Consider the following 16633-nt stretch of genomic DNA (forward strand, 5'->3'; position numbering starts at 1 on the left):
CCACATCAGCCAGGTCCTAAGACCATTGTGTCTCAGAAGTTAGCAGACAAAACTCTAAGATTTCAGAGACAATGGTATCAGGTTCCCTGGTGCTGTGTGGTTATGTGGTTCTTTAGCTGCTAAGGAGAGGTGCAATTGAATGTGAGAGGATGATAAATCACTCAACAGATCTCTGAACAATTTGTTCCCCTCACTTCTAAAATGATGGCTACGCCTCTGTCGCTGCATGACCAACCAGAAAAGCAGGCTTCACTAAAGGGTTGTTTTTACAATCAGGGCACGCAAGCTAAAAATCACATTTAACACTTATTATCTTCAATATCAAAAGGCCTGACTAAATAAACTTGGTCGTTTATTGTAGCCCTGTGATAGCTCTATTTACCATGCAAAAAAAATTGGTGATAACGTTATTTTTGGTGAATGTATGGCAATATATGTCATATTTAGCAAAATTACTCGTGTCATTTAGAAAAAGTGCTTTTTTGACCAGGTAGCTCCAAAAGGGATGCACTTACATCATTCTTTATACCATAAAACAAATATTTGGTTCCATATCATTGGAAACATAGTTAAGTTTTAATGTTGAATGGCAGTAAGTTTTCAGACTATTTTGATCAAATTAGTATGTAATTGTGTCCAAAAAATGTCCTCTCCGAGACAGCTAATTTTTCAATATAAAATAACATATCTAAAATGATTATTTTAATCCTAAAATGTGGTCAAGATATTGGGACATAAATATTAGAGACAACTAACACAAAGCTTACAGCCTTATATTTAAAAGCACTATGGAAGTAGTGGATCCTGAATTGTCAAAAAAAAAAAAAAAAAGTCCTCTCCGAGAATCACTTCATTTGTTTCTCCCAGCCCTGCTTAAAGCTACAGATTACACAAAACTACCATACACATCTGTCAAAAAATTACCTGAAATCTGTTCTTTAACTTGTCCTTCACTTAAAAACTGGTACAAGAACCAGTTTGAATCAATTCGAATTTTGGACCCGTGACACAAACTTTGTACCCTGATTGTAAAATAACCCTAAACGGTGCGTTAAAGTAAATAAACGGACTGCGTCTTTAAATGTAGGCGGAGCTTAGTGTATGCAGGTTTTCATTGGCTGTTCCACTCACACAGCTGCGGAATTTATAATATATTTCAGTAGACTGTTTTATATTAAGTGCTTACTTTGAAAGTTGAAGATGGATTTTTTGGTTAAATTATTTTCCCAGAACAGGAAAATAGCTTTTTGCATAACAGGAGCGGCAGCGGTTTTGCTCGGACTCGCGTTCAGCTACAAATACACGCGCAGGCAGAAAAAGTTCACTCGAGTCGGAGTTGTGTTGCAACTGTTTCTTCATCCTATGAAGTCTGGGAAAGCGGTGTGTGTCCCTGCAGCCGAGTGTCTGAGAATGGGCCTTAAATGTGGAGATCTTCGTGATCGGTGAGGTTTAGAGCAATAGTGTGCATCTGTTATCACTAATGCCAAAGATGTCGGTGTGCAAAAGACAGCATAAACAAACAAACAAACCTGCCCACCTTATTTAAATATTTTTTTAGGTCTCATTTACGTGTAGGAATTAAAATAAAATACTCTTTGGAAATATATCCAGAACAGTTTTTGTTTTGTTGCAATGTGTCATTTTTTTCCGCACATCAACAAATATTTGCTAAAGTTTTATCTCCGTATGTCCTGTTCAGCAGTGATTTCCGTTATTTGTTAAAAATAAATCCAGCTGTGTGACTGCGTCAGGAAAAACAGCCTGCTGTCCGACATGATGGTGTTTCTGAGCTGCTGTGAATCACTGAGGGAAGTAGTTAACATGGGGAACAAAATAAACCCACATAGAGTTGTTATTTCCTGTCCTACTGTTACATGCCATGTCTTGAGGTGAACGGTTTTGTCAGGTAGATCGCTGCAAAAGACAAGGTTCGAAAGAAAACGAGACTCCTAAACAATGTCGGGTTTGTTTGTTTGTTTGTTTGTTTTTTGGGCGCTTTATTCCAGTCCGCTGCCTCTTCATGACCGTTTAGCAAAAACAGCTATGCAGCTGCTGTGGGAAAGTAGAGAGTATTATACAGTGGTGCTTGAAAGTTTGTGAACCCTTTAGAATGTTCTATATTTCTGCATAAATATGACCTAAAACATTATCAGATTTTCACACAAGTCCTAAAAGTAGATCAAAAGAAATCAGTTAAACAAATGAGACGAAAAATATTATACTTGGTCATTTTATTTATTGAGGAAAATGATCCAATATTACATATCTGTGAGTGGCAAAAGTACATGAACCTTTGCTTTCAGTATCTGGTGTGACCCCCTTGTGCAGCAATAACTGCAACTAAACGTTTCCGGTAACTGTTGATCAGTCCTGCACACCGGCTTGGAGGAATTTTAGCCCATTCCTCCATACAGAACAGCTTCAACTCTGGGATGTCGGTGGGTTTCCTCACATGAACTGCTCGCTTCAGGTCCTTCCACAACATTTCGATTGGATTAAAGTCAGGACTTTGACTCGGCCATTCCAAAACATTAACTTTATTCTTCGCTAACCATTCTTTGGTAGAACGACTTGTGTGCTTAGGGTCGTTGTCCTGCTGCATGATCCACCTTCTCTTGAGATTCAGTTCATGGACAGATGTCCTGACGTTTTCCTTTAGAATTCGTTGGTATAATTCAGAATTCATTGTTCCATCAATGATGGCAAGCTGTCCTAAGGTTCTTATGCTGGAATGCAGTGTTTTCCTTTCTCCAAACATAACGCTTCTCATTTAAACCAAAAAGTTCCATTTTGGTCTCATCCGTCCACAGAACATTTTTCCAATAGCCTTCTGGCTTGTCCATGTAATCTTTAGTAAACTGCAGACGAGCAGCAACGTTCTTTTTGGAGAGCAGTGGCTTTCTCCTTGCAGCCCTGCCATGCACACCATTGTTGTTCAATGTTCTCCTGATGGTGGACTCATGAACATTAACATTAGCCAATGTGAGCAAGGCCTTCAGTTGCTTAGAAGTTACCCTGGGGTCCTTTGTGACCTCGCTGACTATTACACACGCCTTGCTCTTGGAGTGATCTTTGTTGGTCGACCACTCCTGGGGAGGGCAACAGTGGTCTTGAATTTCCTCCATTTGTACACAATCTGTGTGACTGTTAATTGGTGGAGTCCAAAGTCTTTAGAGATGATTTTGTAACCTTTTCCAGCCTGATGAGTATCAACAGTGCTTTTTGTGAGGTCCTCAGAAATCTCCTTTGTTCGTGCCATGATACACTTCCACAAACATGTGTTGTGAAGATCAGACTTTGCTAGATCCCTGTTCTTTAAATAAAACAGGGTGCCCAGTCACACCTGATTGTCATCCCATTGATTGAAAACACCTGACTCTAATTCCACCTCCAAATTAACTGCTAATCTTAGAGGTTCACATACTTTTGCCACTCACAGATATGTAATATTGGATGATTTTCCTCAATAAATAAATGGCCAAGTATAATATTTTTGTCTCATTTGTTTAACTGGGTTCTCTTGATCTACAACCCTGATTCCAAAAAAGTTGGGACAAAGTACAAATTGTAAATAAAAACAGAATGCAATAATTTACAAATCTCAAAAACTTCTATTGTATTCACAATAGAACATAGACAACATATCAAATGTCAAAAGTGAGACATTTTGAAATTTCATGCCAAATATTGGCTCATTTGAAATTTCATGACAGCAACACATCTCAAAAAAGTTGGGACAGGGGCAATAAGAGGCTGGAAAAGTTAAAGGTACAAAAAAGGAACAGCTGGAGGACCAAATTGCAACTCATTAGGTCAATTGGCAATAGGTCATTAACATGACTGGGTATAAAAAGAGCATCTTGGAGTGGCAGCGGCTCTCAGAAGTAAAGATGGGAAGAGGATCACCAATCCCCCTAATTCTGCACCGACAAATAGTGGAGCAATATTAGAAAGGAGTTCGACAGTGTAAAATTGCAAAGAGTTTGAACATATCATCTACAGTGCATAATATCATCAAAAGATTCAGAGAATCTGGAAGAATCTCTGTGCGTAAGGGTCAAGGCTGGAAAACCATACTGGGTGCCCGTGATCTTTGGGCCCTTAGACGGCACTGCATCACATACAGGCATGCTTCTCTATTGGAAATCACAAAATGGGCTCAGGAATATTTCCAGAGGACATTATCTGTGAACACAATTCACCGTGCCATCCGCCGTTGCCAGCTAAAACTCTATAGTTCAAAGAATAAGCCGTATCTAAACATGATCCAGAAGCGCAGACGTCTTCTCTGGGCCAAGGCTCATTTAAAATGGACTGTGGCAAAGTGGAAAACTGTTCTGTGGTCAGACGAATCAAAATTTGAAGTTCTTTATGGAAATCAGGGACACCGTGTCATTCGGACTAAAGAGGAGAAGGACGACCCAAGTTGTTATCAGCGCTCAGTTCAGAAGCCTGCATCTCTGATGGTATGGGGTTGCATTAGTGCGTGTGGCATGGGTAGCTTACACATCTGGAAAGACACCATCAATGCTGAAAGGTATATCCAGGTTCTAGATCAACATATGCTCCCATCCAGACGACGTCTCTTTCAGAGAAGACCTTGCATTTTCCAACATGACAATGCCAAACCACATACTGCATCAATTACAGCATCATGGCTGCGTAGATGCGTAGATCCAGGGACAGCAGATGCAAAATAGCCTTCTGGCTAATTCTGGCATATTTACATTTAAATGTTTTATTAATGTGCATTGTCCCTGATAACTAAACCTTTAAATAAATAAATAAATAGAAGAAGGGTCTGGGTACTGAACCGGCCAGCCTGCAGTCCAGATCTTTTACCCATAGAAAACATTTGGTGCATCATAAAACGGAAGATGCAACAAAAAAGACCTAAAACAGTTGAGCAACTAGAATCCTATATTAGACAAGAATGGGTTAACATTCCTATCCCTAAACTTGAGCAACTTGTCTCCTTAGTCCCTAGACGTTTACAGACTGTTGTAAAGAGAAAAGGGGATGTCTCACAGTGGTAAACATGGCCTTGTCCCAACTTTTTTGAGATGTGTTGTTGTCATGAAATTTAAAATCACCTAATTTTTCTCCTTAAATGATACATTTTCTCAGTTTAAACATTTGATATGTCATCCATGTTCTATTCTGAATAAAATATGGAATTTTGAAACTTCCACATCATTGCATTCCGTTTTTATTTACAATTTGTACTTTGTCCCAACTTTTTTGGAATCGGGTTGTACTTTTAGGACTTGTGTGAAAATCTGATGATGTTTTAGGTCATATTTATGTAGAAATATCTAATTCTAAAGGGTTCACAAACTTTCAGGCACCACTGTAGAGCAGATTTGCTCACCTTGTTCTGATATTGTTATATAATCTTGTGTAGCAATGAGCGTTTCAAACTGAACGACCTTTTGGACTAAGGATGTCATGAGCAACAGGTGAACAGTTCACTTGGTTTGCTCTCTCAACTCTCATAACTCAGTTTGTCCAAAATACCTAAAGGGGTCTAAAAAGGTTGCATTCAGACTGCAGGCAAAAGTAGCCCAAATCTGATTTTATTTGTTTGTTTTTGGGGGGTGCTCATATGTGACCCAGATCTGGCCGCCCCCCCCCCATAACCGTGTGAACAGCACAAATCACATGGAATCTGATCCTTTTGGTTCTGAATTAGTCAGCTTTCACATGTTGTCCTAAATCAGATACCTCCCTCTCTCTCTCTCTCTCTCTCTCTCTCTCTCTCTCTCTCTCTCACATTGTCCCCTCAGTCTGAATAGTCATACCATTCATGTGACACTTGTAATTCTATATTGATATTCGTCACAATTCTGCACTGGTGCTGACAGATGTACAGTGAATATAAAAAGTGTACACACGCTGTTAAAATGATAGGCTTTTCTCATGTAAAAAAAAATGAGACCACAATAAATAATTTCAAAACTTTTCCCACCTTTATTGTGACCTATAACCTGTACAATTCAATTGAAAAGCAAATAAATCTGTTGGGGGGGAATAAATGTACAATAAGCTGGTTGCACAAGTGTACACACCCTTAAACTTTGTTGAAGCATGTTTTGATTTAGTTACAGCATTCAGTCTTTTTGGGTAGGAGTCTATCAGCCTGCCACATCTAGACTTGGCAATATTTGCCCACTCTTATAGGTCACATTAAAGATGGGAAAAGTTTTGAAATGATTTATTGTGATCTCATTTTTTTACATCAGAAAAACCTATCATTTTAACGGTGTGTGTGTATGCTTTTTTATATCCACTGTAGTTCAAAGTAGCCAATGATATCCTGAAATTTTGGATGAAATCTATTTCAGTAAAGCCATTCAAGTCACAATCCCACCACTCCTGGCACTGACCATGCACACGCGCACACACACACACACACACACACACACACACACACACACCCCTCTTTGTAGCAGCCATTACTCCACAAAAAGCCATAAAGATTCGGCTCACCTCCTCATCATTGTCTTCATTATCTTCTCGCAAATTTGCTGGCTCCCCCTACACATCAACGTAAAAATGAAACCGTAACCACTGACTTTATTGGCCTCCATGTTTACTTCCATACGGCGGTGTGCAATGTCTTTATTGTTCTTTTGTGCATGTGGGTCAGTTCAGGGCCGTGACTAGTTCACACAGGAATCTGATACTGGCCATATTTTAAAAATAATATGAGCAGCCAAACAAAAAATTGGATATGAGCAATAAATTTGAATTGAGCGTGAAGGTTTGCAGTGTGAACATGGCCTACCTTGCTTAGTTGGCACAAACAGTTAGAGCTAGTGGGTGAGATTTGGTAAGATATTTGGATGTACTGTATACCTCTTCACCTCAACTTTGGACATGAAATACAGTCTGGCTACTATTAGTTTCCATGTGGAGTTGCAGCACTGCATAAAGTTAACTTTGCTCATCATCATGGCATCACTAACCTGATGACTTTGTCTTGTCGGCAGTGTAAATGATTTCTCGCTGCTTTGTTGCATCATGGTGCTATCAGTGTGTACAGAGTACTATAGTGAAATGATAAGGTCTCGCTGAATGTTATCAACAAACCCACATAGCCTAGCAAACTTGGCTTGCTTATCAGTATTGTGTTTTGATCATATGTGGATCAAAGCTGTGGTTAAATAACACTTCAAACACACCGAACTGCAGGAAAAAAGCATGTATTTGATGTTTGCATTACACTAGGTGCTACCAGTGTAATTATGGCTACTATCAGGTAATGAGGCATTTGCATAATGAGTATTTATACCACAGGGAAACTGGACATGGTTAAACTGCAGTTTAGCCAGGGACTGAAATTTTTACAGAACAAGGAATTCGTTTGCATTCATTTAAAATATTGTTTGTTTAATTCTGGCACAAATCTTTCAGAGACAAACCTTGCCAGTAATTCTGGAGGGCACTGTATATGGAAAAAGCAACAAATTCAAATGATAAAGACCAGTAAATTCCTCCATATACAGATGTGCTGCAGAATTACTGGCACCCTCAATTAAAAACAAAAAATGATTGTGTGTGTTGTTTATTTCATACAATCATCAGAAATCATTTGGATTTGTTGCTGCATCACGTCATAACTGTCTGGCATCCTGTATGTGTCATTGCAGTCACTGGCTGGTCATTACAGAAGATGGCCACATGGTGACGGGGAGACAGCAGCCTCGCTTGGTCCTGGTGTCTCTGACTTGTGAGGGAGGCCAGATTTGTCTTAATGCTCCTGAGATGGAGGAGCTCAGGTTTCCCCTTCACCAGTCCACCAATCGCATCTTTCAGTGCAGGTTAGCTAGAAGTGTGGATGTTGCAAAGTGAAACTATTTTATATACTGTGTTAATTTACACATTTTCAGTATTCAAGAGATAAACAGGAACTTCAAATTGTATTCGCTAAGCATGGGTTTGGTCATAAATTATTTTATTTATATTTTTTTTATTATCTTGAGGGTGTTCATATACAGTAGTATGCAAAAGTTTGGGCACCCCTGGTCAAAATTGCTGTTACTGTGAACAGTTAAGCAAGTTGAAGATGAAATGATCTCCAAAAGGCAGGAAGTTAAAGATGACTCATTCCCTTTATATTTTTAGCAAAAACAATTTTCTATTTTCATCTTTTACATTTTCAAAATGGCAAAAAAAGGAAAGGGGCCTGAAGCAAAAGTTTGGGCACCCTGCTTGGTTAGTACCTAGTAACACCCCCTTTGGCAAGTATCACAGGTTGTAAACACTTTTTGTAGCCAGCTAATAATCTTTCAGTTCTTCCCTGGGGGATTTTCGCACATTCGTCCTTGCAAAAGGCTTCCAGTTCTACAAGTTTCTTGGGCTGTCTTGCATGCACTGCTCTTTTGAGATCTATCCACAGATTTTCAATGATGTTTAGGTCAGGGGACTGTGAGGGCCAGGGCAAAACCTTCAGCTTGTGCCTCTTGAGGTATTCCATTGTAGATTTTGAGGTGTGTTTTGGATCATCGTCTTATTGTAGGACCCATCCTCTTTTTAACTTCAACTTTTTTACAGATGGTGTGATGTTTGCTTCCAGAATTTGCTGGTATTTATTCGAATCCATGCTTCCCTCGACCAGTGAAATGTGCCCTGTGCCACTGGTTGCAACACAACCCCAAAGCATGATCGATCCACACCCATGCTTCAGAGTTGGAGAGGTGTTCTTTTCCTGGAATTTGGCACCCTTTTTTCTCCAAACATACCTTTGCACATTGTGGTCAAAAAGTTCTATTTTGATTTCATCAGTCCACAGGACTTGTTTCCAAAATGCATTAGGCTTATTTAGATGTTCATTTGCAAACTTCAGACGCTGAATTTCGTGGCTAGGATGCAGGAAAAGTTTTCTTCTGATGACTCTCCCATGAAGGTCATGTTTGTTCAGGTGTCGCTGCATAGTAGAACAGTGCACCACCACTCCAGGGTCTGCTAAATCTTTCTAAAGGTCTTTTGCAGTCAAACAGGAGTTTTTATTTGCTTTTCTAGCAATCCAACGGACAGTTCTTTCAGAAAGTTTTCTTCATCTTCCAGACCTCACCTTGATCTCTGCTGTTTCTGTTAACTGCCATTTCTTAATAACATTATGATCTGAGGAAACAGCTACCTGAAATCACTTTACTACATTCTTGCAGCCTTCTCCTGCTTTGTGAGCATCAATTATTTTATTATTCAGAATGCGAGGGAGTTGTTTAGAGGAGCCCATGGCTGTTGATTTTAGGGACAAGTTTGAGGAGTCAGAGAATTTATACAGCTTTGAAATCTGCATCATCTGACCTTTCCTAATGAAGAATTTGAACAAGCCACAGCTCAATAAGCTAATTAAGGTCTGGAACCTTGATAAAAGTTACCTGAGAACTCAAATGTTTTGGGGTGCCCAAACTTTCGTATGGCTTTCCTTTTCTTTTTTCACTCTCCAATTGTACAAAACAAAAATAATACACAAATCTTGCAGAAAACGCTGAAAATAAATGTCGTCTTTACCTTTATGCCTTTTGGTGATCAGTTCATCTTCTGCTCACTTAACTATTCACAGTAACAGACATTTTCAGTAAGGGTGCCCAAACTTTTGCATGCCACTGTATGTAGGTGTTTTGCTTCCAAGGAATCACAGAACAATGAACTTCCTGCTTGTAGGGTGTTTAGTTCAGACACTGAAGGCAGAGACTGTGGGAATGAAGTATCTGACTGGCTCACTCGATATCTGGCAGCAGACAAGACCTTTCGCTTGGTGCACTACGAACCCCATTTAAAGGCCCGAACACCACCTGAGAAAGGCTTTCCCCAGGATGAAAAGGTTTGGTCTAGAAATGTATATTTTGGAGCTAGCAAGACATTATTCATGGTTATTGACCTGTACCTGTTATTGTAAAACTAAATTTTAATGAATGTTTTTTCCACTGACCTCAGGATTATAGGCATAGAGAAAGTTTATTAAAGGAGCAATATTTGTGAATGAGTATTTATTTTATGTGCAGTATTAATAATGTGATTCTTGCCCATGTTTAATGTAGTATATTATGTAATTTTTTGTTTCTTTAAATGCATTTTAAATTTGTATTTTAAGCCATTAATAATTGTAAGTTACCTCACAACTTTTGAAGCCTCCTTTATTTTCATGATTTAAAGTGACTCGCAAAAACAGACTTCTGATTTTGAAATGATTGATTGATTGATTGATTGATTAATTTATTGATGCCTTTATTTACTCTTGCTTTATTTACAGTGTCTTGCAAAAAGCATTCATCCCCCTTGGTGTTTGTCCTGGTTTTTCTATTACAAGCTGGAATTAAAATGGATTTTTGGGGTTTAGCATCATTTGATTTATACAATATGCCTACAACTTGAAAGGTGCAAATTTTTTATTTATTTATTTTTGACACAAACAAGATGGAAAAAAACAGAAATTTGGAGTGTGCATAGGTATTCACCCCCTTTTGTATGAAACCCCTAAATAAGAGCTGGTCCAATCATTTCACTTTGTAAGTCACATAATTAGTTGATTAAGCTCCAACTGTGTGCAAAGTGTCCCATGATCTGTTATATGATGTCTTTATAAATCAACCTGTTCTGGAAGGACCCTGACTCTGTAACCCTATTAAGCAAGCAACATGAAAACTAAGGAGCGCTCCAAACAGGTCAGAGATACAGTGGTGCTTGAAAGTTTGTGAACCCTATAGAATTTTCTATATTTCTGCATAAATATGACCTAAAACATCATCAGATTTTCACACAAGTCCTAAAAGTATATAAAGAGAACCCAGTTAAACAAATGAAACAAAAATATTATACTTGGTCATTTATTTATTGAGGAAAATGATCCAATATTACATATCTGTGAGTGGCAAAAGTATGTGAACCTTTGCTTTCAGTATCTGCTGTGACCCCCTTGTGCAGCAATAACTGCAACTAAACGTTTCCGGTAACTGTTGATCAGTCCTGCACACCGGCTTGGAGGAATTTTAGCCCATTCCTCCGTACAGAACAGCTTCAACTCTGGGATGTTGATGTTGATGGGTTTCCTCACATGAACTGCTCGCTTCAGGACCTTCCACAACATTTTGATTGGATTAAGGTCAGGACTTTGACTTGTCCATTCCAAAACATTAACTTTATTCTTCTTTAACCATTCTTTGGTAGAATGACTTGTGTCCTTAGGGTCGTTGTCTTGCTGCATGACCCACTGTCTCTTGAGATTCAGTTCATGGACAGATGTCCTGACATTTTCCTTTAGAATTCACTGGTATAATTCAGAATTCATTGTTCCATCAATGATGGCAAGCCGTCCTGGCCCAGATGCAGCAAAACAGTCCCAAGCCATGATACTACCACCACCATGTTTCACAGATGGGATAAGGTTCTTATGCTGGAATGCAGTGTTTTCCTTTCTCCAAACATAACATTTCTCATTTAAACCAAAAAGTTCTATTTTGGTCTCAGCCGTCCACAAAACATTTTTCTAATAGCCTTCTGGCTTGTCCACGTGATCTTTAGTAAACTGCAGACAAGCAGCAATGTTCTTTTTGGAGAGCAGTGGCTTTCTCCTTGCAACCCTGCCATGCACAACATTGTTGTTCAGTGTTCTCCTGATGGTGGACTCATGAACATTAACATTAGCCAATGTGAGAGAGGTCTTCAGTTGCTTAGAAGTTACCTTGGGGTCCTTTGTGACCTTGCTGACTATTATATGCCTTGCTCTTGGAGTGATCTTTGTTGGTCGGCCACTCCTGGGGAGGGTAACAATGGTCTTGAATTTCCTCCATTTGTACACAATCTGTCTGACTGTGGATTGGTGGAGTCCAAACTCTTCAGAGATGGTTTTGTAACCTTTTCCAGCCTGATGAGCATCAACAACGCTTTTTCTGAGGTCCTCAGAAATCTCCTTTGTTTGTGCCATGATACACTTCCACAAACGTGTTGTGAAGATCAGACTTTGATAGCTCCCTGTTCTTTAAATAAAACAGTGTGCCCACTCACACCTGATTGTCATCCCATTGATTGAAAACACCTGACTCTAATTTCACCTTCAAATTAACTGCTAATCCTAGAGGTTCACATATTTTTGACACTCACAGATATGTAATATTGGATCATTTTCCTCAATAAATAAATGACCAAGTATAATATTTTTGTCTCACTTGTTTAACTGGGTTCTCTTTATCTACTTTTAGGACTTGTGTGAAAACCTGATGATGTTTTAGGTCATATTTATGCAGAAATATAAATAATTCTAAAGGGTTCACAAACTTTCAAGCACCATTGTAAAGTTGTGGAGAAGTATAGATCAGGGTTGGGTTGTTTAAAAAAAAAAATCTCCAACTTTGAATAACCCACAGAGCACCGTTAAATCCATTACAGCAAAATGGAAAGAATAGGGCACCACTACAAACCTGAAAAGAGAAGGCCGTCCACCAAAACTCACAGACCGGGCAAGGAGGGCATTAATCAGAGATGCAACAAAGACACCAAAGAGAACACTGAAGGAGCTGCAAAGATCCACAGCAGAGATGGGAGTATCTGTCCATAGGACCACATTAAGCCATACATTCCGCAGAGAAGGCAATCAAAATGTCACATGATCTGTCATATGATGTCTTTATAAATCAGCCTGTTCTGGAAGGACCCTGACTCTGTAACCCTATTAAGCAAGCAACATGAAAACTAAGGAGCCACTCTTCTGCTTTATGGAAGAGTGGCCAGAAAAAAGTCATTGCTTAAAGTAAAAAAAAAAAGTTTGGAGTTTGCCCAACAGCATGTGGCAGACTCCTCGAACACATGGAAGAATATTCTCTGGACCAGTGAGACTAAAATTGATCTTTTTGGCCATCATGGGACACACCATGTGTGGCACAAACCTAACACCCTGAGAACACCGTTCCTACAGTGAAGCATGATAGTGGCAGCATCATGCTGCAGGGATGTTTTTCATCTGCAGGGACAGGAAGCTGGTCAGGACTGAAGGAAAGGTGGATGGAACTAAATACAGGGCAATTCTGCAGGAAAATCTGTTTGAGACTGGGACAAAGGTTCACGTTCCAGCAGGACAAGAACCCTAAAAATACTGCTAAAGTTTCACTGGAGTGGTTTAAAGGGAAACATTTAAATGTCTTGGAATGGTCTAATCAAAGCCCAGACCTCAATCCAATTGAGAATCTGTGGCGTAACTTGAAGATTTCTGTACACCAACACAACCCATCTAACATGAAGGAGCTGGAACAGTTTTGCCTTGAGGAATGGGCAAAAATCCCACTGGCTAGATGTGCTAAGCTAATAGAGACATACCCCAAGAGACTTGCAGCCGTAATTACAGCAAAAGGTGGCTCTACAAAGTATTGACTTTGGGGGTGAATACCTAGACGCACTTCAGATTTCTGTTTTTTTTTTGTCTTATTGTTTGTGTCAAAAAAAGCAATTTGCACATTTAAAGTGGTAAACATGTGTAAATCAAATGGTGCTAACCCTCCAATTTAATTTCAACTTATAATGCAAAAAAAAAAAACACACCCAGGACAAACATCAAGGTGGATGAATACTTTTGCAAGACACTATGTGAACTAGTGTGTCACATTATGAGAACTTTAGTTGTATTGTGGTTGTCTAGGTGGCTTATCCAGATGCTGCTCCTGTCATGTTGATGTCGGTGGCCTCTCTGAACGACTTGAGCAGCAAGCTAGATAGTGACGTCTCTATCTGTCGATTCCGGCCAAACATTGTGGCCAGTGACTGTGAGCCTTTCAGTGAAGTATGAAGCCAGTACTTTCATTTAAACTAAAAGTGGTTTGTGTTGCAGATTTTCAGTGCAGTGTTATTAGAGAAATTGTCTTTCCTTTTCTAGGATGGTTAGTTTCAAGAGCTTTCCCTCTCTTTCTTATAAAAGAGATTTACTGTACAGTGAGACTAAGTTTATCTAGCTTTACTAATTATTTGTTTTATGCATAGGACTTGTGGGACCATGTCCAGATTGGTCAAGTGGAGATGCAGAGAGTTATGGGCTGTGGAAGGTACTCATATAAGTTAGACACGCATAAACTTATTAAAAAAAAATCCCACTCTTGTTTGCTTGCACAGAAAATCTGTCCATTAACACATGCATGTTGATTTATTTGCCAATCAACTTGGCTCGATCTATTTCCCAATTATTTAAAAAAAAATAAAATGGTAATTTCAACTGCAGTGGCCCTGAACAGGATAAAACATTTACTGAAGGTGACTGAGTGAGTGAGTAAAGACCAATTTGTAAGAAATAAATGAGTAAATGTCATGCAGCACCACATGAGCACCAATACCCTCCCATGTTAATCACTGTAGCCTTTTTCTGTCCAGTCATTTGGTATGTTTACGGCCTTTATCAGATGTCCTTAACCAAAGGGACTTGCAGAAGTGATTTGTAGTCTTTATCAAAGACATAGCTTCATGCTTGGTTCATATCTGATCTGCTTGCTCATCCTCCCCCCCTTGCCCTGTGGGATCCCATTGCAATCCACTCATCTCTTATGTATTTTGAACTAGCAGCATGTTTTCTGACCACTCTCTCTGGTGTGTATTTCTTGTCCAGGTGTATTTTCACCACTGTTGATCCTGAAACTGGAATAATCACTAGAAAAGAGCCACTGGCCACTCTCAAAACGTATGTAAACTCTCCATTCACAATACATACACGATAGGTTCATGATATATAAACATACACTTATATAATTTTTTTTTAATACGTACATTTTTGGAGATGATGAGCAACTTTTATGATATTGCTGGCGCATTTTCTCTGTGATAATAAGTGACACATGATGACACTTTTGGTTTTAATTGTCTATTGACATAGCCATAAAACTTTTAAAAGCCTTGCTTATTCTCTGTCCTAGTACACACCATTTGCAACTGTTTCTATTATCAACCTTATATTTGAGTTTTGCATTCTAGTCTTCCAGTTTCCAATTTTTTTTCTTTTTGTCTCATCACTTTCTAGTTATCGGCTAACTGACCCTGCCCAGAAAACTGCACCAATATTTGGCCAATACTACACCATCAAGAAAATGGGGATCCTCCACGTTGGTGATCCCATATACAGAATTAGTTACTGAAGCGGAACACAATGAATCTAACATGAAGTTTAAATCTTAGAACAAATGTATAATTTGTTGATGTAATATGCAAATTTGCATGACATTAGTGCTTACAACCAACACTTTTTATGTGCATGTGTAGATATTCATAGATGCTCCTTAAAAAGTTTAAATGAAAACTTTGAATAGAATTAAACGTGTTTGAGATTTTTTAAAAATAAAATTTATTAGCTGGCCAGTTAGCTACTTAGCTATAATTAGTGTTGGCCTCACACATGCTATTAATGCTGTGATACACATTACAGTACTTTCTTTCTACAACCCCGATTCCAAAAAAGTTGGGACAAAGTACAAATTGTAAATAAAAACGGAATGCAATAATGTGGAAGTTTCAAAATTCCATATTTTATTCAGAATAGAACATAGATGACATATCAAACGTTTAAACTGAGAAAATGCATCATTTAAAGAGAAAAATTAGGTAATTTTAAATTTCTTGTCAACAGCACATCTCAAAAAAGTTGGGACAAGGCCATGTTTACCACTGTGAGACATCCCCTTTTCTCTTTACAACAGTCTGTAAACGTCTGGGGACTGAGGAGACAAGTTGCTCAAGTTTAGGGATAGGAATGTTAACCCATTCTTGTCTAATGTAGGATTCTAGTTGCTCAACTGTCTTGGGTCTTTTTTGTCGTATCTTCGGTTTTATGATGCGCCAAATGTTTTCTATGGGTGAAAGATCTGGACTGCAGGCTGGCCAGTTCAGTACCTGGACCCTTCTTCTACGCAGCCATGATGCTGTAATTGATGCAAGTCAAGTCTATTTGTATAGCGCTTTTAACAATAAACATTGTCGCAAAGCAGCTTTACAGAATTTGAACGACTTAAAGCATGAGCTAATTTTATCCCTAATCTATCCCCAATGAGCAAGCCTGTGGCGACGGTGGCAAGGAAAAACTCCCTCAGACGACATGAGGAAGAAACCTCGAGAGGAACCAGACTCAAAAGGGAACCCATCCTCATTTGGGCAACAACAGACAGCCTGACTATAATATTAACAGTTTTAACATGAGGACAGTTTCGTTGATGTTATAACTCTTCATTGATGGAAAATTGAGTGCAAAACTGTTCATGACAACTGCAGTCCTAAAGTTAGCAAGACAACTGTAGTCCTCAGCCATAAAAGCATTACTGTAAGAGTCCAGAGCATCCTCCAGGTATAACCCTCAACTGTCCTCATGGGGCCGTCCTTCACAGGAGCGGTGCGATAAAACTCCGACCAGACACAGGGCACCAGGATGGACCAAGCAGGTCCGAGGGGCAGAAGACCTGAGCCAGGAGAGGGCCATTCCCTTAACTCCCACAACATTTTCTAGTCTATCCAGAAGAATGGAATGATCAATGGTATCAAATGCTGCACTAAGGTCAAGCAACACAAGTAGCGAGACACAGCCCTGATCAGACGCCAACAGTAGGTCGTTTACTACTTTAACCAGTGCTGTCTCTGTGCTATGATGAGGTCTAAATCCTGACTGATA

The 16633-nt window shown here is 39.1% G+C and overlaps 1 protein-coding gene across 2 annotated transcripts; it reads left to right on the forward strand.

Moving 5' to 3' along the window:
• Nucleotides 1-1038: 1038 nt before the first annotated feature.
• On the forward strand, nucleotides 1039-15478 carry marc1 (mitochondrial amidoxime reducing component 1). 2 transcript variants are annotated; one of them, XM_060934284.1, is made up of 7 exons: nucleotides 1039-1442; nucleotides 7653-7823; nucleotides 9673-9832; nucleotides 13637-13777; nucleotides 13975-14036; nucleotides 14591-14662; nucleotides 14999-15478. In XM_060934284.1, the coding sequence occupies exons 1-7, from the start codon at nucleotides 1201-1203 to the stop codon at nucleotides 15111-15113; spliced, it is 963 nt and encodes a 320-aa protein (XP_060790267.1). In that variant the 5' UTR covers nucleotides 1039-1200; the 3' UTR covers nucleotides 15114-15478. The 2 variants fall into 2 exon arrangements, with proteins under 2 accessions (XP_060790267.1, XP_060790268.1); XM_060934285.1 differs by lacking the exon at nucleotides 7653-7823 and having other exon boundaries at nucleotides 1088-1442.
• The last annotated feature ends 1155 nt before the right edge of the window (nucleotides 15479-16633 follow it).

Source organism: Neoarius graeffei, chromosome 11, assembly GCF_027579695.1.
Source record: "Neoarius graeffei isolate fNeoGra1 chromosome 11, fNeoGra1.pri, whole genome shotgun sequence".
NCBI lineage: Eukaryota > Metazoa > Chordata > Actinopteri > Siluriformes > Ariidae > Neoarius > Neoarius graeffei.

Coding starts and splice junctions, on each gene's coding strand:
- marc1 (XM_060934284.1), top strand. CDS start 1,201: ATGGATTTTTTGGTTAAATTATTTTCCCAGAACAGGAAAATAGCTTTT. Junction 14,037..14,590: donor AGAGTTATGGGCTGTGGAAG/GTACTCATATAA, acceptor TTTCTTGTCCAG/GTGTATTTTCACCACTGTTG. Junction 14,663..14,998: donor CCACTGGCCACTCTCAAAAC/GTATGTAAACTC, acceptor ATCACTTTCTAG/TTATCGGCTAACTGACCCTG.